Source organism: Sceloporus occidentalis, unplaced genomic scaffold (genome assembly GCF_023333645.1).
Source record: "Sceloporus occidentalis isolate IW3139 unplaced genomic scaffold, rSceOcc1.0.p SCAF_92, whole genome shotgun sequence".
In the NCBI taxonomy this organism is placed as follows: Eukaryota; Metazoa; Chordata; class Lepidosauria; order Squamata; family Phrynosomatidae; genus Sceloporus; species Sceloporus occidentalis.
The window spans coordinates 1759324-1783367 of NW_028317072.1; the positions used below are offsets into that span (position 1 = coordinate 1759324).

A 24044-nucleotide genomic window follows, 5' to 3' on the forward strand; every position below is an offset into this window, starting at 1 on the left:
TTATTTTACTGCAGGGATTCAAACCTGTCTTGCATGCCCACCACCTTTAACCTGGCAGAATGTGGCATTGCTACATTTCTTTTGTCATGGTGCTTTCCAGTCCCCTTCTCTTGCAACTGCACCAGCTGCCTAGCTTTCTCTCTCCTGTTACTCTGGTCAATGGCCCTTCTTATGCACACAGATACACCAATTTGTTTAAATAATACCAAGCTAGATAGTTATGAGACTCACTGGTTGTCCACAGTTCAGATGGTATGGAAGTACAGTGGTACAGTATAGGTTCCAGGACTCCCTGTACTTACCAAAACTGTGGAAGCTCAAGTCCCATTAAATACAATGCATAGTAAAATGGGGTCTATTATATAATCAAGGTTTGCTTTTTGAAATTTATATATATTTAAAATATTTCCAAGCTGTGGATGCTTGAATCTGTGGATAAAGAATCCATGGATGCAGAGGGCCAACTGTAAGTGACTCTTACTGGTATTCATGCAGGTGGGTCCCTCCTCCTTTTGGCTATGTGGGTCCTGGGGGATTCAGTCCAGGAAATAAACTTTAAATTCCATTAACAAGACAAAAGGCTAATGCCTTTGAGACCCAGTTTGTGAGGCTACAAGCCCCTAAGTTACACACACCTACAGTAAGACCTGTGTTGTCCTTGCAGAGAATAGATCAGAATGAAGGAGCTTTGTGGTATGGTCATGCAAAGCCCCAGCCAGATTCAACTGCAAACAGCCCACTCTCAACACTTCTTCCTCTGAAGATATCCACTTGTCCTGATTAGCCCTGCTAACTCTGAGGAGCCCTCTTAGTCCTGAAAAGGCTGGTTTATTTCAGCTCTAAGGCATGTGCTTCATCAAAAGGAGATGACTGTTACTGGTATCCTCCAGCCCTGATGCTGTTTAGGACTGGGTAATCACTCAGTCTCTTTCTCTGATACTAGAAGCAAATGAGGTTTCTCAGGAACCCATCCAAGAGAGCTTTAAGGTCTACTGTTGCCAAAGGACATAGGGGCTGGACAAATTGGCAGAAAGTGGTGGCGAGATTTCCCCCCTTTCTGCCCTGGAAGCAAGTCATGGTAACCACATGCTGTGGCCTGTGCACAGCTTGAAAAGAAGCCCCGAAAAAGGGCATTCTTTTTGCAACTGCCGTGGTGTTATAACGCCCTTGTGTGAACGGCAGATGTCATCAGGCACGCCAAGATGGCACTGCAGCATGTGGTAGGGTTTGGGAGTGTGTGAACACTCCACCCTACCGCAGCCCCAGTTCAGGCCCAGGCCAGCACAAAGTGCCAGTCTGTCCAGGCCCCTAGTAGCCTCTCCAGGAGTGGGGAAGGTTCTGATAGGAATGCTAGAGGTATGCGGGAATCTCATGGGGCTTTTGTCCTCTGACTCTTGGAGAACAAGCCTAAGCCTAGACAAGGCATGACAGAGATACAAACCTTGAAACATATGATGTGAATGTACTAAGTGAATATATAGATCATAGTGGAAGCAAATATAATCCTATAAGAAGGCTATGCAACCTGTCTCTTTAAGTTAGGATTTTCCCATTCTATAGATAGTGTGGTGTAGTGGTTTGAGCATTGGACTATGATTCTGGAGATCAGGGTTCAAATCCCTGCTCAGTCATGGAAATCCACCGGGCGACTGTAGGCAAGTCACTCTCTCTAAGCCCTAGAGGAACGTAAAGGCAAATGCTCTCGGAAGAAATCTTGTGAAGAAAAACCCATGACAGGGTCATCTTAGGGTCACCATAAGTTGGAAATGACTTACCAACATAGACAGGTGCCATTCTAATAGACATTACATTTGAAACAGAAGGAGTACAGCTTTATCAGCCATCAAGGAACATTCAAAGCAATGCTTTCAGGAAAGCTTGTAGATCTGGGCTATGTTGCTAGGGCTGCCAAGAGTAGTGCTTCTTGGGCTATCTGATGTGGAGGACTAGCAGGGTGTTTTTTTCCTTCTAGTATACCAGGGACCAGTACAATATTTGTAACCACTGGCTACCACTGTAAACTCTGCCTCCAGGAACCACCACTGAATTGTACTGATCTTGTATGATCCCTGCCCCACTGTAAAGCAATAAAGACAGTTTGAATGAGTAACACTATGGCGGGTTACAGACCGCCCTCAAGCGGCTGTTTTCCCGCCGCCGCCATTCGCTGCGGAGGGAAGCCTCAATGGCCAGACCGTGAGACTTCCCGGCGCAGCGAAAAAGGAGCGCCAAAATGGCGCTCCTTTTCAAAATGCGGAAGTGGCACCGTGAGGGGCAAAGTGCGCCCTCGCGGCGTCACTTCTGCTGTGACACATCTGGACGCTATGCATCCAAGACGTCAAAATGGTGGTGCCCATGTGGATGGGCGCTGCCATTTACGACGCGCTCCGCACATACTACGGAGAAGGGCCGTGAGGAAGGTAAGACCCTTCCTAACCCTAATACGGCCCTTCCTAACCCTAGTACGCGCAGAGCGCGTACTTTATGGCAGTCTGTAACCCGCCTATATTAGTTTATCACTGAAAGAGGGATTTTGAACTGAGGGTTAAATTCCCTCCAACCACTAGCTAACACTTGGGAGTTGATTTCAATGAAGTCTGTCCCATTATAAAGACTGATGAAATGTTGTGGAGAACCTGAAAGTATGCACACTTCTGTAGTAATTTGGCTGGTCCTAATAACGATATTGCTTGCCTCGTGGACCACCAGAGCATAGCTATTTGGAATATACTATTAAAAAACTGTTTATGGTATTGCTTCCATAATGCTATGCTAAGCCTCCACAGGTGCCTCAAAGGAAGGGCGGAGGAAGGGAAGGCAGAAAGGATAAACAAGCTTGACTCTCTCCCAAGCCTCTACTCAGTACTTTAAATAAATGAAGCAAATCTTCCTGTGTTGTAGAAGCTTCCAGAAAATATAAATACTTAAGATTCCTAGGCAGACTTGAGCAAGGCTGATAGGGGAGCTTTCCAGGACAATCTGGCCAGATCTACAAATTACATAAGCAGCAGCTGCAGAGAGAGGTTTAGGTAAGAAAGGAGATCAAATAACCATCTTATATATTTGCCCCAAGAAGGAGAGACTGCCTCCTTATAACTGAAGCCTCTGAATTTGCACATATTTTTCTTCATCAGTCATATTAAACTGTTTCAACACATATAGATGTTATTATCTTACAGTGTCGGGGCGGGGGGAGGTAATCAGTCAAATGCCTTGAATTTTACTGTTACAAACACATTTACAGTATATCCTTGTTCAGCTACTTTCTAATTATATCCATCAAAAACTTCTCAGACCTTTCCTTTCCTTTCTGCTTTAACAGGATGCAATAAATGTTTTCCCCCATATAAAAAAGAGGATTTGGATAAAAATGTTTTCAGCTATCAATATTTAGAATAAATAACCTGTTTTCAACAGCTTCCATGAAGTTTTTTAAAATGATCATGGAAGAGACCGCAAGGGCCATCCACTCCAACTCCCTGCCATGCAGGAACTCTCAATCAAAGCATCCCCAACAGATGGCCGTCCAGACTCTGTTTAAAGACCTCCAAGGAGGGAGACTCCACTACACTCCGAGGAAGTGTGTTCCACTGTCAAACAGCCCTTACTGTCAGGAAGTTCCTCCTGATGTTGAGGTGGAATCTCTTTTCCTGTAGCTTGCATCCATTGTTCCGGGTCCTGTTCTCTGGAGCAGCAGAAAACAAGCTTGCTCCCTCCTCAATAATGACATCCCTTCAAATATTTAAACAGGGCTATCATATTACCTCTTAACCTTCTCTTCTCCAGGCTAAACATCCCCAGCTCCCTGAGTCGTTCCTCATAGGACATGGTTTCCAGACCGTTCACCATTTTAGTCGCTCTCCTTTGGACATGCTCCAGTTTCTCCACATCCTTTTTAAATTGTGGTGCCGAGAACTGGACACAATATTCCAGGTGGGGCCTGACCAGAGCAGAATACAGTGACACTATCACTTCTCTTGATCTATTCACTATACTTTTATTGATGCAGCCTAAAATTGCATTGGCCTTTTTAGCTGCCGCATCACAATGTTGACTCATGTTCAACTTGTGGTCTACTTGGACTCCTAGATCCCTTTCACATGTAGAATCGTTCATCCAGGTGTCCCCATCCTATATCTGTGTATTTCATTTTTTCGCCCTAAGTACAGTACCTTACATTTCTCCATGCTGAATTTCATTTTGTTAGCTTTGGCCCAGCTTTCTAGTCTATTCAGGTCATTTTGAATTTTGATTCTGTCCTCTGGAGTTTTAGCCATTCCTCCTAATTTGGTGTTATCTGCAAATTTGATAAGTATGCCCCCAATTCTGTCATTCAAGTCATTGATAAAGATGTTGAATAGCACTGGGCCCAGGTCAGAGTCCTGTGGGACCCCACTGGTCACTTCTCTCCAGGATGAAAAGCCATCATTGAGCACCCTTTGTGTTTGGCCAGTCAATCAATTACAAATCCATGTAACACTTACCTTGTCTAGCCCACATTTTACAATGAATTATTTCTTTTTAGGAAAAAAAGTTGGTTTCCTCCCTTTGCTTCAGAATTCAACCTCATCAGATATATCACACATCCGTCCCACAGCAGCTGATTTTCAAGAACGATTCTGAGGAGTTCTTGAAAATCGGCTGCTGTGGGACAGATGGGAAACGTTTCGGGGACTTCCAGTGGCATCGGCAGCGTTCTCCCGTGCAGTAATATGTGTTATTTCTCCATTCTGTTCCCTTCCATTCCACGTTCCCCAGGGCCTGTGCGATAAGCTTAATAGTATCATCACAGATTCCAGAAATGCAACCTGCCCCACACATGTTTTTCCAAGCCAAATGGTCCAACTGCTTTGTCTTGTCTCTCTTGCATAACAAACACCACTACAAGTATGTTGTAAACAGATGTTTCTTGCCTCAAAAAATCCTACAGGTCTTGCAAAAAACTTACAGGTCATGTACAGTTTGGACAGTTTTCTTCATTCTTCCTCCTTAAAATCAATACTTTAGAAATGTCATTAGAAACAACCCTCCCAAGTGCTACTCCTTTTGGGAGCTACCATAAACTGGGTTGTTAACCTTCTACTAGCCCACGGAGAGGAAAGTCTACATCTGGAGAAGAAACATCACCGCTGGAAGCCTTGCTGCAGTGATGCAAAGCTTCATGGCCACTATTTGTTCATTTGAGCCTGTTCTGTCAAAAAGAGTGTGGGCCAAAGGGGCATCAAGAGAAGCCTCAGACCTGCTAGATCCAAAGTCTTTCTGTTCTCCCTAAAAACGAGAAAACCAATACCTACTCTGGAAATGCTACAGTAATTCTACTCCCAATCAAAGTTTAGGGCTGAAGCATAGTGCAGCCTATGGCCCATGTGCAGCCCCTGAGGCCCTCCAGAAGCCCACACATTTTCAGGACCTCCAATTAACCCTCCCCCCAGAATTTTGGGCCTGAAAACTAGCTAATGGACAGTGCTTAACAAACCAACCAACCATGGAAGGGCCTCTCAACCCCCTGCAGTTGCCCACCAATGGGAAGACACATTTTCAAAAAGGCAACCAATTATAAGACAGAGAAATGGGGAGGAGGGGGGAGATAAAAGCTGGAAGGGCACTTTCTCTTGTGTGTGGCACAAGCCCATGTGGATCCATTCATCAAGCCCCACAGTACATTCTAGTGTCCTAGGTGTGGGACAGACCGCCAAAAAACAGTGGCCTGCCGGCCCCTGTTTTTCCACCGGAGCGAAGCTGCAGCCACCAAACCACGCGGCTTCCCACCGGTGGAAAAAGAACCCGAGAAAAGCAGGTTCTTCTCAAGTCGTGGTGGTGGCCTACGTTATGTAAGCACTATGTATACAGGGTGCCGCCATTGTTACACCCTCGTTACGTGCTAGGGTTGAGGGGCATATGGGTGCACCGCCCCGAGGCAACCCTAGCACGTGACGAGGGCATCACGAACGGCCCGTCTGTTCCAGGCCTTAAATACATTTCTCAACTCTCATAGTTATGACATAGTTCTTAGTTTCCATGTTATCACTGTGCGTCCCTGTTCTCAAATCAGTATGAGAGGGCTAAACCCAACACAAAGCAGGGTCTTAGTTTCCAAATTTATGTTCAGGACCAAGCAAGTAAAATGGAAGTGCAACAGAGTATGGTGTTATTTTTCTATTTTAAGATTTATGATGAGCCCAGCCTCTTGGCCATTTCCTCTCAGCTTAGATCAAGAATGTTTGAAACACACTAGCCAACTAAGGAAGGAACTACAGTTCCCAGACTAGTATAAAAGAAAATGGAGGTTAGAGGTGTCAACATTCCTCTGAGTTAGCCATTGTAATTGGCACCAATAGCACACAACCTTCTGTTTCCTGTTAACCTACACACCTCAATTATGAGGATGAATGGCATAACCCCGGCACTCTGACAATCTTGCAACACCTTTCATTAAAGTATCTCAGAAGTGTTGAGCAAGCATTAATTAAACTAAGGAAGTAGACAGAGAGATACAGTTTATTCTCATTTTGAAGCCTGTCATAATAAGAAACAGAAGCAAAGTTACTTGTCCAAGGTCTGCCAGTCATAACATTAAGAAAGCAATTTAGGAGTCAAATGCATTGTTTTCTTTAAGCCATTAAATCACACTCCCTCTGTTAGAACAATTAACAGTTGCTCTGAGGCTGCAGTTTTCAAATCTTGTTCCTGGGAACTATAGGATTCTTCATAAGCTTCTCAGTGTTTCTGCAAAAAATCAGCACTAGCAGATATGCCTCTTTAAAAGGCCATTCGTGATCTTTCCCTGGAAACAGAATTACAGAGGGTCAAGGTCTGCTTAATAAACTTTAGACAACCTCAGCATTTTTAACAATGTGCTCTTATCCTAGGCAAAAGAAGCAGTGAAAGTAATACTCAGATTATGTAATTTTGTTCCCATAGCCAACATACTGCTTGAAAAATACTCTCCATATCATGAGCCTAGCAGCTCACAGAAGGGAAGGAAACTCCCTCAAACAAAGAATTAAGCAAGCCTCCATGATAATGTCCAAAATGAAGGCTCATTTAGAAATAAAACCAAAATTGGCAAAGATGTTTAGATGGAAAGAAACCAAAGGGGAGGGTGGGAATCCTGCCTAGACATATGGTATGAAGTCAGGATGGGATACCAACCACAAAGCACTGCTGAGCTCTACAGCTTTCAGAGCACCTCTGGGCAGGTCCAGAACTACCCATATGTGTGAATCACAGAAACCACAAAGAAGAAGGTGTAACTGGAATCCTGTTGAGCACATTATATTTTGCTCGTACAGTTCTGCAGGACTCCTGAAAGGACCAAAGTTTCCAGACTTGTAAGGGTGAGGGCATAACTTTTGCACAACTCAGTAGAACCCTTCTTTACCATGTACCCTAAAAGTATATCATAAGAACATCATATATGAGATCCATGAAATACTAACTGAAGTTCTTTGAAAACTTATGCCATCATGAATTTGCTAGCTAGTCTTTAATGTGCCATAACACTTTTTATTGTTTTTTACTACAGCAACATTCACCAGTTTTTAAGGGTGCATTCACATCATACTAAGATTCTTGCAAAAAGAAAAGGCAGTTCCCAATACATTCCATGATCTAAAAACTGCCTTAATTCTTGCTTTTAAATGTGCAAAAGTGCAAGTTAGTTAAACATAATAGATCTGGACTGATTTGGTTCCTATTACTTTCTACACACAATCCAACCACATGAGCCTGCTTCTTCTCCCACCACCATAAAACTTAGGAGTGTATCTGGATCTGTGCACCACCCATCATATATCCTATATATTCTTTCAATTTACTTTCACAAAATTCAAACCTATTTCCTGTTCATGTGAACTTAAGTTACTCCATAATTTTGTCTCATGTTTTCCTGTCTCTCTCACTCACACTTGCACAAGTTACTGTATATGCATAAGTATCTACCTGGGTGGATGTTTGACATTTATTCAGGAAACTGAAAACTACAAAATTAAAATTCTAGAAAGGAGGACCAGTACAAAAGTCAGTACAAGGCTGGAGAAGGGCAAAAGTGAAATGAAATGTGACTACTGAATTCAAAATCCCACAAATCTTGGTGATATAGAGTTAACAGAACTGCCGCACCATCATTTATCGGGGGGGGGGGGGGGACTGATGCAAAAGAACCTGAATCTTTATGTGTTCCTCTAACCCATTGATAACTACATTAGAGGATTTTTAAAATTATTACAAAGAGCATAGCAAGTATTAGGTCATTACAACAGATGTAAAATAGTTATACAAGGATGATTTGTCCTCTTCCTCTTACTGTATATACTGTTATAATCCTGGACTGAATGACATACTTACTGCAACTCATCTGCATTTTGTTCTCATTTAAGTACAACAGGCTACGTTAGAGAGAATCATTGCATTTTAGGGTTTTTTTAAATCCCTGTTGCAAATGCCAGATAAATCATAATTACATAACAGTACCAAGAAGGTGCCTTTGATATAAAAAAATTGTGGCACTATTTGATTTTTTTCCACTTCAGTGGCCAACTCTACAAGCACAGCTGCATCCCTGCTGTATAGCTATCAATTAATTGTGGCATCAACCAGGCTAATTATTTCATTCCACCTTAATTGAGGAATACACAGAAAGATTTTTAACATCACTTCTTCAGAGTATTAATTAGGTCAAGGCGTACATGACTATCGTCTCACCAGTTAGACTATTAGAATAATATCAGCCACCGGTTAAGCTACAGATGTGGGTTAACTATGAAAGAGGTTATTTAGTTTCTGATGTATCAGCAAAATGAGGTAGGGAAGGTGGTTAGAAATTACAATGAGTGACTTCAGATGGATCTCAACCTGGCATCACTCCTGCCCAGGAAATACCAAAGGCATTTAACACTTGCAGCATTATTTTCTTAACCACTTGAGTCACTCACTTAGTGGAGCTGGGCACCTGTTTGTGACAGTCAAGTTTGCAGAAATCCAAATATGGAACACTGACCTCATTTCCTTTAGCCATCACTTGGGGAGCCAAAACTCTCTCCATCCCATTTTGTGTGTTATTTTAGATGTGAATAGAAAGCAGTGAAGGATGGAAGTTATTCAAGAACATGCTCATCGACATGCATCTAGAAGGCTTTATCTCACCATGATGAACATTTATTCCCCGGCCCTGATTTTTTTACATCTCAAGGGGAGGAGGAGGTAAAACATTAGACACATGGGTACTTTTAGCATCAACTATTCTTCCCATTTCCTGCCTTATCCCCATCTAGGGTTGCCATAACTCGGCTGCAACCGGGTTTTTCCCGGTTTTGGCGGCACTTGTCCGGTCCCGGCACGGGTGCCGTCAAAAACCGGGAAAAGCCCGGTTGCAGCGGGGTTGCTAGGCAACCCTCGGGGCCTCGCTGCCCTCCTCCTCCTCCACTGCGCATGGCCACGCGGAGGAAGAGGAGGGCTGCGAGGCCTGGGGCGGAGGAGGCTGCAGGGAGGCAGCGCCTCTTGGGCGCAGCCGCGCCAACCTCCCCGCCTCCCTGCAGCCTTCTCACCTTCTTCCTGGTCCCTGCGGGGGCCAGGAACAAGGTGAGGCCCCGGCGATGGCCGGCAGTCTCCTCGCCTCCTTCCTGGTCCCTGCGGGGGCCAGGAACAAGGCAAGGCCCCGGCGATGGCCGGCGGTCTCCTCGCCTCCTTCCTTAAGTGGAGGCTTTCCCTCGCCGCTTGGCCTCCGCTCCCCGCCGTGATCGCGAGGGAAAATGTAGGACAAAATTTTCAAATGTAGGACACATTTTGTGTGTCCTACATTTGAAAATTTTGTCCTACATTTTCCCCGGTTTAGAGGTCCGGCAGTATGGCAACCCTACCCATACCCACCTGAAATAGGAAAAAGAGGAGATCCATCAAGCATGTGTGTGGACACACACACACTGAAAGGGAAAGGAGTTGGCAGCATGTGGGGGCTTGGACTGTTTTTGCAGGCCCTTCAGACTTCTGATCCCCATGCCAAAAATATTTCAGCCCCAAGCTATTTTTCACTTCTGGAAGCCTCCATGGGTAGTGGTTTTGCATGAAAATCAGGAGCATGAAGCCCACAAGGCTCCCCTCAAAATTCACCTGTCCCATGAAACTAGAAGTGACTTCTAGTTTTGAATTTTGGAGGGAATTATATCCCCATATACTCAGGGTCTTCACTGTCTATAGTGACTCCTACGAGTGTAAAATTGGCCTTTGAGTCTCACTCACTTGCCCACTCCTATTGTTGTTGTGTGCAAGTCATTTCTGACTTAAGACAACCCTAAGGAAACCCTCACACTCTCTTTGCTGCAGCATGATAGCAAGGGGAAGTTGATCTCCCAGAAGAGCTCATGAAATACTTTCCTTCCCTTCTCTCTCCTGCAGCTTGATAAAATGCCAACTTTTAGAAAGAATAATCCAGAGAGTCCACTTCTTTTTAAGGGTTGGCCGTCTCACAACTTCCTATTTTAAGGCTTTTGCCACACTGCACAGTCACCTTGATGACAAGTTTTTCTTGTTTGTTGTTTACATTAGAGAGCATTATATATTTTCACAACACTTTAAACTTTTCCTATCTGCATTCCAACTTGACTTTTAACTCTTCTGTGTTAAGCCCCTCATCACTATAAAATCGCCTTCTGGGAACTCTGAAAACTGTATCACCCCAAAATAAAGTTTTCTGAATCCTACACAGATGTGAGGGCACTATATCCTGTTCTGACACACCAGTGGCTCACTGCCATTCCTGTTCATGGGTTCATTATCAGAGCAACAGGTTCAGTTGACAACTGCTGAGAGACCACCACTAAATTCCTATGCTCTATTATAACAATACATCAGAGTATATGACTGTACCATACAATGAAATGAGATTGTCTGGACTTCTTGCCAGCCAGCTCTTCAAGCAGTTTCAAAATCACCAAGATAGGGCCCTGCTGCTGATAATTATATGGATGAGACAACTATCAATATTCCAAGGGCCTTTCCTGGTGTTGTGATTTACCAAGGGAAATCTGCACCACTTATCCACCCACATGACACTTCAGCAGATGCTTCTGCTATGGCAAAAATCATTAGTTAACAGTTAAGGAAATGATCTGCCTGCACTGCACCACAGAGTATTCATTTATAGCAAGTATTAAATCAGGAAATGCTTCCTCTATCCTTAACAAATTCACCTAATTTAGTGCCAGACTACATGCAGTGTTAGTCATGTAAACTCTACACTTAGGATTGGTGGCTGGGAGAATTTAATAGCCAACATATGGGAGGAGTCCAATATGGTACCCTAGTCTGCAAGGTTAGGTGGCTATAAGAACCCTTCCCCCAAACTACCTCTAATCTGTACTTAAGAAAGGTCTCCTTGAAGCCATTGGTACTCTTTGGGCCCAAACAGACAGGCCAAAATAAAGCTGCTTCAGGTCACTTTGGAGGTATGCTGTTTAAATGATGCGTGCATCCTAAGAAGCCAGAAGATATGCCAAAGCCACGCTCCAGTCCCAAGGACTGGAGTGCAACTTTGGCACAGCTTCCAGCCTCTTAAGATGTGTGTATCATTTAAACAGCATACCTCCAAAGTGACCCGAAGCAGTTTTATTTTGGCCTGTCTTTTTGGGCCCTTTTTCTATAATGCAAATTACAGGTGTCGGCTTCCCAGTCTACATCAGGCCCACAGTGGAGGGAAAAAGTTAAAACCCCCTAAATACCTTAAAGACACCAGATTCTATCTGCTCTTGGAAGGTTAAGTGGGATCATCCGAGGTTCGTACCTACATGGGAGAACACCAATGAACACTAAGGTGCTGTAGGTTATGTTTCAGAGGAAGGAACTGGCAAAACCACTTCTGACTATTTCTTGCCTGAGAAAACTGTATGGAATTCATGAAGTTGCCATAAGTCAACAGGTGATTGGAAGGCACACACATACCCTATGTGAGGCCCAAGTCTAGATCAGTGTGCCTCACTGCCTATTTGTCAGAAAAAGACACCTGCATTTATGACAGAACTATGTAAGGGACTAACACCATCTTTGGTTTGGTCTTTAATCCTGTCCTTAATATGTTTCTCTTCTGTACCATGGATTTCAAAGGGAAATTAAAAATGAACAAAACCTTTACTTTCTTATATATAGATAGACAGATATATGGTAGTTATCAAGATAAACAGAATAATAATGAGAAAAAGATTTCAAGGAACACACACTATTTAAAATATTTCCTTGAGCACAGACACCACTTCTTTTAGACTGTAAAATTTGGTTATTCTGAGATGCTTTAATAAAAGCAAAACCTAGAACAACTAAAGTTCTTCTTGTCAGTAATTATACAATGTTCCCATGACTTTCTGGCAAGAAAGATAATGGAAATTCTAGAGATCAGGTCAAATAGATACAAGGCTGGCATGGAAATAAAAGCCAAGTAAAAAGCAAAAGGTAATATCATCTTCAAAATGCACTGTACAGTTGGCCCTCCACATTCACAGGTTTGACATTCACGGTTTTGGTTATTTGTAAATGTTTAACCCATAGCCCTTCCCACCCTGGAAAGGCTTGAGAGGCGGTTCTCCCAAGGCTTTCCAGGATGACAGGGGCTGGAGGAAGGGAGCACACTATTTCCCAAACCCCTGCTGCCCTGGAAATGCTTGAAAGACACTTCTCCCAAGGCCTTCCAGGGTGGGAAGGGTCAGAGGAAGGGAGTGCTCCATCCCCCAAACTTCTGCTACTCTGGAAGGACTTGAGAGACACTTCTCCCAAGTCTTTCCAGGACAGCAGGGGCTAGAAGAAGGAAACGCTCCATTTTCTGAGCCCCTTCCACCGTGGAAGTGGCTGCCATGGGGGGGGGGGGGGTATTTACAGTTTTTCTACATTTGCAGGGGTCTTGTTTCCCTAAACCCTGCAAATACAAAGGGCCAGCTGTAATACAAAGACAACTCAAGGCAGCAGTTCAAAGCCAGAAAACATGGATCATGCCAAATGTTTTCCTATGTACTTCAACTATCATCACCTCTCATGATGAGTAGGATCTCTCAGTGGCTTGACATCACAGTTTATTCATTCAAGTGCTCTCTTCTAAGAAAATTCATTCCTGCCTAATACTGAAAGAATTGTTTGCCAAGGGCAACACACTGAGCTCATCAAGATATGGACAGGATGCAAATGAGTAACTTGTTAACCAGGATGAATTTGTTCATATTAAGTGTCAGTAATTGAATCAGATTTCTGTTTAATAATAGGAAGAGAACCTGAAGAAGGAAATTAAAATTTGTTGTGTCTTGGGAATTCACATATGTCATTTCATGTTTTGAAGAATAAATTTCAAATAATTTACTTGTTACTGATAACACTGCTTTTTTTTAAAAAAATATTAGTGAGTTACTGATAACATTGCTAACAGTCATATTTATTTATCTGAATTCATTTCTATCTGTGAGGACAAAGTCCTCAAACAAAAAAAAAAAAAAAATGCTGTCACTTTCCCCAAACACATGAACATATTACCACATTTCAAATCCAAGGACCAGCATGAAAATAAAACTACTAAAACCGCAAAGCTCATCCAAAAGCCTTCCAGAATACCTTTATCACTGGAAGCTTGACAGTGAGACAACCTGATGAACCTCCACTAGAAAATAATCTTTATGGAGGCTCATCAGGCTTCCTTCTCTAAAAATAAAAAATAAAAATAAAAGCTATCCACTCCAGAGAGCTATGGCAATATGTTCTGCATTATACCATTTGTGTGTGACTTTAAGCCTATCACTTGGAGAACAATAATGAAGCAGCAACTTTACTGTAGAATCAAAAAATTATTACAAGAAATCATACATTAAGTTTTAAACCTGAAGTTCTAAAATTGGGAGTAATCTCAATTCTCAAATATACTACCTGGCTCACTTGTTCCAAAGTTGTGGAATGGTGGAAAGTGTAAGCAGACAAAATCTGCCACCTCTAAACCACCTACTTCTCCAATGCCTTTCTCTCTTCAAGGCCACTACATTTTCTTCCTTCTACACATTTTACCTGCTACCACTACCAGCCTCTCCAGAGTAGCCCCACTGGCATAACTCACCAATATGCTTCCAGCCTATGTGTTAAAGGAAATAACAGATCCTAGTTCAGTGTGCATTTCACACTCCTTAGTTTTAGCAAGATCTGTCTTCATGAAGCCTCATATTGTATGTGCAAAAAGCTTAACCTAAAAATAAATAAATAAACATAGTAGACATGAACAAAGAAAGTAAGTCTCTCACTAGATTATGTAGAGTCAGTAATATCTCCTACTTAGTCCAGCTCTGTAAAACATTTGGTGTTTGTTAACTACAGGGGAAACAAACTGCATTGAATCAAAAAGAGTTCCCTGTATTATACTTTGGTGACAGTCTAGAGAGGCGTGGGGGGGAAAGACAACACCAAAGGGCAGTATCATCTGTTCCTTACATATAAACATCTAAATACCAGAACAATATCAGTTATACCTCAATCTGCCATTCTTCCATAAAGTAAATAAAATGATTCTTTTTCTACTGCCTTTCTATGTATACTAGTAAACCGAGGCTTCCAAAAATATAAATGACCCACAGACATTCCTTCATGTGGGAATTTGTCATTTTAAAAAAGATGTTACCCATTTACTTGGGAAAAGGCTAGGGAAAAGCCATCAACCTAAAAATAAACACAGATTTTTATATGCATCAATATTGCAGAATTAGGCATCAGAGCTGTAAATAATGTAAATCTTTGGGTGAATTGGCCACTTTTGAAAAGGAAGGAACTGCCATCAACAAGGGTTTATACTTACACTTCAGTAGCAATGAATCCAGTAAGCTCAGACAGGAAGAGAAACAGTATGAAGAAGCAGCAGCAAACAGAAACTAGAAAAGACATAAGAAGATAAAGCTTAGTTCCAGCTTGCTGGCAGAAAAATTTGAAGATATCCTCACAGTACCAATATACTTCAGGTTGACTCCACAATTGCTCTTCCTTCCTCCAACTGCTCTTGGATGTTTTGAAGAGAGCATGAATCCAATAAGATCTACCCCTATGAAATACCCTGTCACCTTCTCTCCTAAAACCAGGGCTATTTCACAGTACACAATTATAGTACTATGATTCCACTTTAACTGCCACGATCACACCCTATGGAAACATGAGGTTTATAGCCTTCTGAGGCACTAGAGTACTCTGGATTAAAATTGTAAACACATCTCCCTAAACTGTAATTCCTAGGATTCCATAGGTTGGAACTACTGTATAATACAGTTGAGTCTCTGTATCCATGGATTCTGCATCCCATGATTCAACAACCATCAATGGCTTGAATTTTTTTTAAATTCCAAAAAAGAAATCTTGATTTTGCCATTTCATATAAAGGGACACCAATTTATTATGCCATTGTTTATAATGGGCCTTAAACAACCATGGATTTTGGTATCCATGAGTAGTGTCATTCTCGAGAGACACACCGATCTGAAGTTGTTAAGGGTTTTTTGCAAAGTTCATTTTTCTTCCTGCTGCAGTTGCAAGATGCTTGACCTGACTAGAACATGGAACAATGGATGCAAGCTCCAAGAACAGAGATTCCACCTCAACATTAGGAGGAACTTCCTGACAGTTAAGGGCTGTTCGACAGTGGAACACACTCCCTCAGAGAGTGGTGGAGTCTCCTTTCTTGGAGGTCTTTAAACGGAGGCTGGATGGCCATCTGTCGGGGATGCTTTGATTGTGATTTCCTGCATGGCAGGGGGGTTGGACTGGATGGCCCTAGTGGTCTCTTCCAAATGTATGATTCTATGATTCTATGATTCCAGCAGCACTCATTATATTAAAGCAAGTATCACAAAACAAGATATCCCCAGCCTCTATTGCACAGCTCAAGAGAGTTCATGAGCAGCAGTACAGTTGGACTCCTAAATACAAATCCATAGGAATCTCCCTTTCCTGTAATAATCCTATATAAACAAGCTGCTAGCAACTGTCCCAAGAGCCAGTGTGGCATAGTGTTTTGAGTGTTGGACTATGACTCTGGAGACCAGAGTACGATTCCCAGCTCAGCCATGAAATTAACTGGGTGACTTTGGGCAAGTCACACTCTCTCAGCCTCAGAGGATGGCAATGGGGAAAAAACCCTGAAGAAGCTTGCAAAAAAAAAAAAAAGATGACAGGTTTGCTTTAGGATTGTCATAAGTCAGAAACTAATTGAAGGCACACAACAACAATAACAACAACAACAACAACTGTCCCATAAAATAGCATGGAAACAGATGGTCAATTAAGGTGGCAGTAAATGCATTATCTAAAATTGAAACCACAAAATTAGCAGTGGAGAATATTACATGCAAAGTCCAGTTGAAAGATCACCACCTTCTGCCACACTGATTCTCCTCAAGGTAAGCACAGATGATGTCATTTGAGTACTTCCTTTGACAACAACCCTGTGGTGTAGGTTAGGCAGAAAGGTAGCAAGCAAATGCCACAAACTGTCCAGTGAGATTTATGATTTAGCAGAATTTAGAAGCCATCTAAATCCTACTCTGTAGTTAATTCACCCTGTGTGTGCGTTCAAGTCACTTGTCAAGTTATGGCAACCCATGAATTCTTCATAGGATATTCTTAGGCAAGGAAAATTCAAAAGGTGATTTGCCCCCAGGTGGTTTACATCCTCTGAAATACAGCATTCACTATATTCACCAATTTTATGATTTTCCCTTCCACTACCATCTTTCCCTCTAATGCCCCAAATCGGAGCAAAGGCACAACTTGCTATGGCCTGAGATGTTGTTGTTGTGTGCCTTCAAGTCACTTCTGACTTATGATGAGTCTAAGGTGACCCTATCCGGGGGGGGGGGGGGGGGTGTCTTGGCAAGATTTGTTCAGAGGAGGTTTGCCTTCGCCTTCCCGTGAGGTTGAGAGTATATGACTTGCCCAAGGTCACCCAGTGGTTTCGTGGCCAAGCTGGAAATTGAGCCCTGGCCTTCAGAGTTGTAGTCCAACACTCAACCACTACACCATTCCTGAGTACTCAAGTTCATATCAGTAGGCTGAACAGCAAAGAAACTTGGAAATGCCCAAAGTTTATCACATGATGTCACAGTTAATGTGAAATAATGCAAAGTTAATTTGAATGCAAAGCAGAGAAAACCGGCAGCTTTTTGACTTTCAGAACAATCCGAAAATAAAAAAGCTACCTTTTTTCCTGCTTTGCGTTCGGATTAACTTCGCATTATTTCACTTGGGCAGTCCCTAGTGTGAAAAACCAAATTTGCAAGTTTGGTTGAAATTTGAATGTACTTTAAATCGTATTTAACTCACGTTTTCCCTGCAGGATCTCCCCTAGTGTGATAAAGCTCTATCCGATTCTGCAAGTTTTGTTTAAATTCGAATGTACTTTAAATTGTGTTTAACTCCTGTTTTCCTGCGGGATCCCTCCTGCTTTTCTATACCACAGTTTACCATATACAACATGAAGGTCACTGTAATCCTGTACACTGTTTCTGAGTGGTTTTGTTACATTATTAGGCTGATACAGATATCCCTGCAAGAAAACTTGAAATGTGTTTCAAAGACCATCACCAAAGCCATGATCTGCTGTGTGTGAAGGATGTGAATGAGATGCAGGGTGGGGCAAAACAGCAAGAGATACTGTTATGAACAGAATGGAGAGGATTGGTATTTACTGACGAATTAAAGCAAACATTCTCTGCGTTCTGACTCCATGCTGAATCATCAGCAAACAGGCAGGAAAAAGACACCTTAAATCACAACCTAAGAATATAGGAGTTGGGGGCTAAGGAGCATATGACCTTATTTGTTTGTTCTTCAGTCATGATGACAGGACATTTTAACATCTCGCTTGCCATCATAATTATAACCTCTTTCCCTGAACTTTGTTCTATGTATCATCATGGCAGTGCTGTGTTTTGTTTCGTTTTAACAGAATAAGCTTGAAAGAATTTATGGACACAGCTGTTCAATGGTTCATGTTTCTTCTAAGGATGACAATCTATAGGATGGGATGAGAGCTTTCCTCAGGATGGAGAAAGCTGAAGTTGCAGCCTATTTGTCACTCATTCACACTTTAGGAAGAAAAGATCTAGGACACAATAGGGAAACTCTTATATGCCTTCAGATCAACTTTGGCAACCTATCATAGGCCTGTTACAGACTGCCAAAATAAAGCTGCTTCGGTTCTCTTTGGAGGTATGCTGTTTAAATGATGCATGCATCCTAAGAATCTGGAAGCTGCACCAAAGCTGCACTCCAGTGCTTAGGAATGGAGTGTGGCTTTGGCGCGACCTCCGGACTCTTAGGACCCATGCATCATTTAAATAGCATACCTCCAAAGAGACCTGAAGCAGCTTTATTTTGGCAGTCTGTAACAGGCCCATAGATTTGTTGACAAGATTTATTCACAGGTTTGCCATCACCTTCTTGACTGCTGAGGCTTAGAAGGTGAGATTATGTGGCTTTCCCACTATCACTCGGTGAGTTTCCATGGCTGAGTGGGATTTGAATCCTAGTCTTACAGATTCTTTGTCCAACACGCAAACTACTACACCACCTTGGCTCATATAGCTGTAGCCCTCCAAATGCTGATGGGCTGCAATTCCTAGCAGTCTTAGCTGGCATAACCAATGGTGAGGGGTCATGAGAGCTACAGTTCAACAAAATCTGGAGGACCACAGTTGCCTAATTTACAATCAGTGCCTGGAGCAAGTTGTGATCTTGGACCCCATTTTACTGCCACTTGACTCACTCATATCAGTGCTGAGGCTTCTGCCAGTCACCTCTGAAATATGACAGATGGCTAAAGGAAGAGGAAGTGCATTGCTTGCGGGTTGAGCTTCTCCTCCCTACCAAATCCCCCTTTATGCAAAACTGGTTTGTGCTTATTAGGCTTGTTTTATGACCATAGGAAGAGGAAACATAATAGTATAAACCCTGTGTGATGTATCAGTGAGAAAGGCTGACGAGGGGGCAAAACACTGCCCAAGCCAATCCATTTCCTTTCCCTAGCTATTTCAATCCTTCCTCCAGGGCTAGCTGCACAGTGTTGATACTGGAGAGTGTAATAGTGTCCTGAATGGATCATCTTAATCCATTTCAATCTAGTTTTAGGTCTAGTTATTGGATGAAGACAGCTTTGTTCACCCTAGTGGATGACTTTCACCAGAAACGGGACTGGGTGGGGAGATGGGACATAGATGCATTATTCTTCATTGCTTTTTGGAAGACTGACCTGAGAATGATGCTAGAGGATTCCTGTTCAACATCTTGGACATTTGCCTGTAGACTCCTTCAGGGGCCTGTTTTATCTTCAGCAATATTTAACATGAAGCCACTGGAAGAGTTGATTGGAGTTTGGGGATTCAATGCCAGCAGAAAAATGACGACACTACAATCTGTTTCTCAGTGGCATCAATAGGGTTAGTGTAAACCCAGTGCAGCAACTCATGATATCACTGCCAGGCAGCCTGACACACAACACACACACACTCACTAGCCAAACCAATGAGGAGTAGATTGGGCTGCTGTTGAACAGAAAGGTGAGGAGATGGACCAAGGCACCTGAAAGGACTGTGTCCCAGGCCATTCCATTTCTATCCATGACAGGAGAGGGCTCCAGGAGTTCACCATGGTGTGCTGACAGTGTTCTGATCACCCTCCTTGGCACCTCTGGGCAGGTGGACCAGGTCCTTCTCAGGATCTTCAGTCTCTGGGAGTTCTGGTCCAGCCATGGAGAGGCAGAACACTCCATACTGGAGGGCAGCTCCTTCCCACCAGCGAACTGGATGACATCCTTCTTTGACATATCACTAAGTGCAGTCTGCCCCCCACTAATGATGCCACTGCTGTTTCTCCTTTCCACCAAACTCCACAGAAGGTATTTTTGTCCTAAACCAGTGTTGGCACCAATAATCAACTGGATAGGAGTAAAACAAATTGAACAATTCAAAAACAAAAAAGTAAAGATGTTCCTAGCCACTCAAAGGCAGATGAGGGAACAGGGATTCAGCATGTCTTGAACAAGGTTGCACTCCCATCCTAAAGGCACCAGATTCTGCTCGATTGTGAAAGCTTAGCAGGATTAGCCCTGGTTAGTATTTGGATGGGAAACTGCCAGTGACTACCAGATGCTGTAGGCTATATTTCAGAGGAAGGAAGCAGCAAAACCTCCTCTTCTTTTGCTAAGAAAACTGTATGAAATTGATGGGGTCACCTGATCTGAAATCCTGGAGATTTCAAATCTGGCCACAGTGACATGTCCTTTACTTATATCCTGTTTGGATTACTGTAAAATACTGTATATCAGGATGCCTTTAAAGAATGTTCAAAAGCATCAGGTGTTCAAAGAGCTCCACTCAGTCTTTTGACTGGGATTGGCTGTGGGGAGTACGTAATTCTTGTTAAAGTAGGTCCATTGGCTGCTTGTCTATTTCCAGGCACAATGCAAGGTGTTGGATTGACCTATCTTTCCTTATTAGGCTAGATCCAGGATCTTCTGAAACACACAAGCCTGCCCAAGCCTCAGGAGAGGCCCTTCTCTCAGTCCCACTACCTGCACGGGCATGTTTGGTGGAGACATGAGACAGATCCTTTTTGGTGGCCGCTCCTAGGAGCTAGAACTAGGTTGAATTCCCTTGGCTTTGCTGTCCTTCTCTTGGCAGGCAAAGACTTTTTTTAATTCCAACGAAAAAATTTCAGAAACTTGCTGATTTTAAAGAAAGGGGTATTAGTAGGGAAATATTTGTTGTTGTTGTTGTTGTTAGCTGACTTTGAATCAGCTTCAACTCATGGTGAACTCATGGATAAGACACCTCCAGTACTTCTACCACTCTGCATAGTTCCCCCAGTGGCCTCCTTGCCTTAAGTTTATCCATCTGTTGTGTGGTCTCTTCTTTGTCTCCTACATTCCATCTTTCTAAGCATCATCGTCTTTCCTACTGAGTTGTGCCTTCTCATGATGTGACCAAAGTAATATACCTCAATTTAGTCACCTTGGCTTCCAGGGAGAGTTTAGACTTGATTTGTTCCATTACACATTTGTTTGTTTTTTGGCTGTTCATGGTATCCTCAGCACTCTTCTCCAGCACCACATCTCAAATGAGTTCATTTTCTTTTTATCAGCTTTCTTCACTGTCCAGCTCCCACATCCATACATAGTGATTGAGAATACCATGGTTTGGACAATCCCTACTTTAGTGTCCAGTTTTATATCTTTGCACTTTAAGATCTTATCTAGTCTTTCATAGCTGCCTTTCCCATTCCAAGTCTTCTTCTGATTTCTTGACTGCTATTCTCTGTTCCAATTAATTATTTATCCAAGGTATGATAATTCTTTAACTATTCAATTTCATTATCTTCTAGATTGCATTTATCTAAGTCCTCCGTGGTCATTATTTTTGTGTTACTGGCGTCACACTTTCTTCCTTGACTTTCATCAGTAATTATTCCAATTCTTTATTGTTTTCGGCTGGTAATATGGTGTCATCTGAATATTTTAGATTGTTGATGTTTCTTCCTTTGATCTTTACTCCTCCTTGGTCTGAGCCTAAGCCTGATCTGCATCTGATCTCTATTTTCTGCATACTGTATAAGTTGAACAAGCAGGGCAATAAGATGCAACCCTGTCTGACTCCTTTTCCAAATGGGAACCATTCTGTTTCTCAATTTTCTGTTTTAACGGTAGCCTCTTGTCCTGTGAACAAGTTATGCATCAAGATAATCAAATGTAATGTTACACAGTAAATGTAAAGGAAACTGTATTGGTGTGTGCTTTTTTAAGTTGCTTTCTTCTTTTTCATGTTGTTTAAAATTGTTTAATATCATTAGTTTAATTACATTTTATTGATAATCTTTTATATGTTTTTGGTTATAGTAGATCTGTTTTAATATCTAAGCCTTCTTAAACACTGGTTCAGGGCAAAAAAGCAGAATAGTAAAGCTAACGAAAATGATAATAATAATTCAATAGTTATTTTTTAATTTTGTATATCACAGAGTTTAATTGTGTATATCACACAGTTCTCTCCTTTTCAGTGCAGACTTGTGTAGACAACTGAAGGGTAGGTGGGGAACACTAGAAAGGGAAATGATTTCAATCCCAGGGAGTTCTCTCTTCCTCATCTCTGCAGATCTCAGAACTCATATTCACACAATATGCTTATTGCACTGACCATGCTTAGGCATGGAAATAGGAAAGTCTGTACTGTCCAGTACCTTGAAATTTTCTACATTTCCCCTCCATCCCAAGTGAAATCATCCCATTGTTTGCTCACTCTGTCTCTAAACAGGTAAGTGAATGTGGGTGATTCTCACAATTTAAGGTTGAGTGCTCTGATCTGCTCTAGCTACACTTAAAAAAATTATTTGCACGTGACTAACTCTGTCAGAATGTGGGTGGGCATGCAAATTCAAATGTGCATTGGAAAACAGATCCAGCATAGCAGAAATTCCAAGAGCTCATATTTTTTGTTCTGACAATTTGGGTCTGAATGCTCAGTTTTATACATATGTATTGCTCATTTATTTATTATATTACTATCATATCTTTCTTTCATGAACTCAATAATGTGTATATGGGATTCCTAGGAGATTAGATCCCAACTTACTTAGCTCCAGCAAAATTTCGATATCAAATACAGAATCTCTTCTGCTGATGTTCTAGGAGTTAGCTTTTGTTGTAATAGCACTTTGACAAATACTGTAAACCAACAAATAGTCTAGTGCAGGATTGGGCAACTATGTCTCTGGTAGTACCATAACTTCCATCATTCCTTACTATTGGCTATGCTGGCTAGGGCTTATACAAGTTTTGGGCCCAAAAGGTTTAGAGCTTTTAAGTAATGTGTAGAAAGCCAAAGTTACCCATCCCTGATTTAATGGCATTTTGACTAATAAGTTTTATTTGGCATAAACCTCTGTGGGCTGCAGTTCACTCCCTCAGAGGTATGGAGTTTTGCCTCAAGTGGCAGATATTTATACAGTACATACGCTTTGTTGGGAGATTTATGAGGAACTTAAATGCAAAGAGTACAAACATTTGTGATTATCTTTACTGTTGTCAGCTTGTAATTGTCAGCTTGTGTTTATATCCATTTTTACTCATTTTCACATTCTTCTAATCTTTTCAGCCAAACTGACATGACGATCATTACATTAAAGTATGTAAACTACATACTTTAATGTAACATTTCCCTCACATATCATCCTAACTACTGTATATATTCATGTATAAGTCTAGAAATTTTAGTCAAAAAACTGACCCAAAAACCTGAGTCTACTTATCCATGGGTCAATGTAATTACTTTACTTTAGCTCTTATTGAAAAAGGAACCATGTCCTGGTGAAAGGTGAGAGCTTAATCTCTTCTTGGAGCACCAAAAAAAAAAAGCCTCAGCCCCCTCTGTTATCTCATCCATCCAGTCTTTAGGGTGAGCACAAACAGTTATGTCTGTCAATTTTTTTTAAATCTTCAGCATTGTTTTCCTTTGCTTCATCCTTTACCCCCTTTGTTACATGCTGATAAGTTTTACCCTCAAAATCCACAATTTTGGCCCCAAAACCTGCCTTTGACTTATACATGAGGTTGATTTATAGTCAAGTATATATGGTATATGTAATATGTGCCCCACACAGAATTCAAGTTAAGGTGTAATGCTGGTGGCATATGCTGAAATACCACAGCACCACAGAGAAACAAAAAATAAGAAAAAGAATTGTGGCCTGGCAATCTAGTAGCCTTCACAAGTCACACAGCACATCAGAGTCTGGATTTATGAATCTCAGAGTCTGAAATGCCATAGAAAGCAAACACTATGCCTCAGGAGCTTCCTGCCTGAGGCAATGGACTCTCTGTGCTCCTCAAGTCATTGTAATAGCCAGAATCTGCTGTAAATGCCCTTTAAAAGGAACCTACTAAATAAGATGAATGTGTCAGAACTTTCAGCTAAAGAAATTCCTCATCCATAGCATTAGAATTTGTGCTAGCTTTTCTTTTCTTTTCTTTTCTTTTTGGGAGGGTAAGGATATAATGAGCAAAA

The 24044-nt window shown here is 41.9% G+C and overlaps 1 protein-coding gene across 3 annotated transcripts in view; it reads right to left on the minus strand.

Annotated features, from left to right (window-relative positions):
• Positions 1-24044, minus strand: part of ERGIC1 (endoplasmic reticulum-golgi intermediate compartment 1) — a 133278-nt gene that overhangs the window by 51695 nt on the left and 57539 nt on the right. For all 3 annotated transcript variants that reach the window (XM_089496678.1, XM_089496676.1, XM_089496677.1), the window contains exon 3: positions 14804-14876. In XM_089496678.1, the coding sequence (XP_089352804.1) occupies positions 14804-14876 (73 nt within the window). The remainder of the gene's footprint in view (positions 1-14803; positions 14877-24044) is intronic.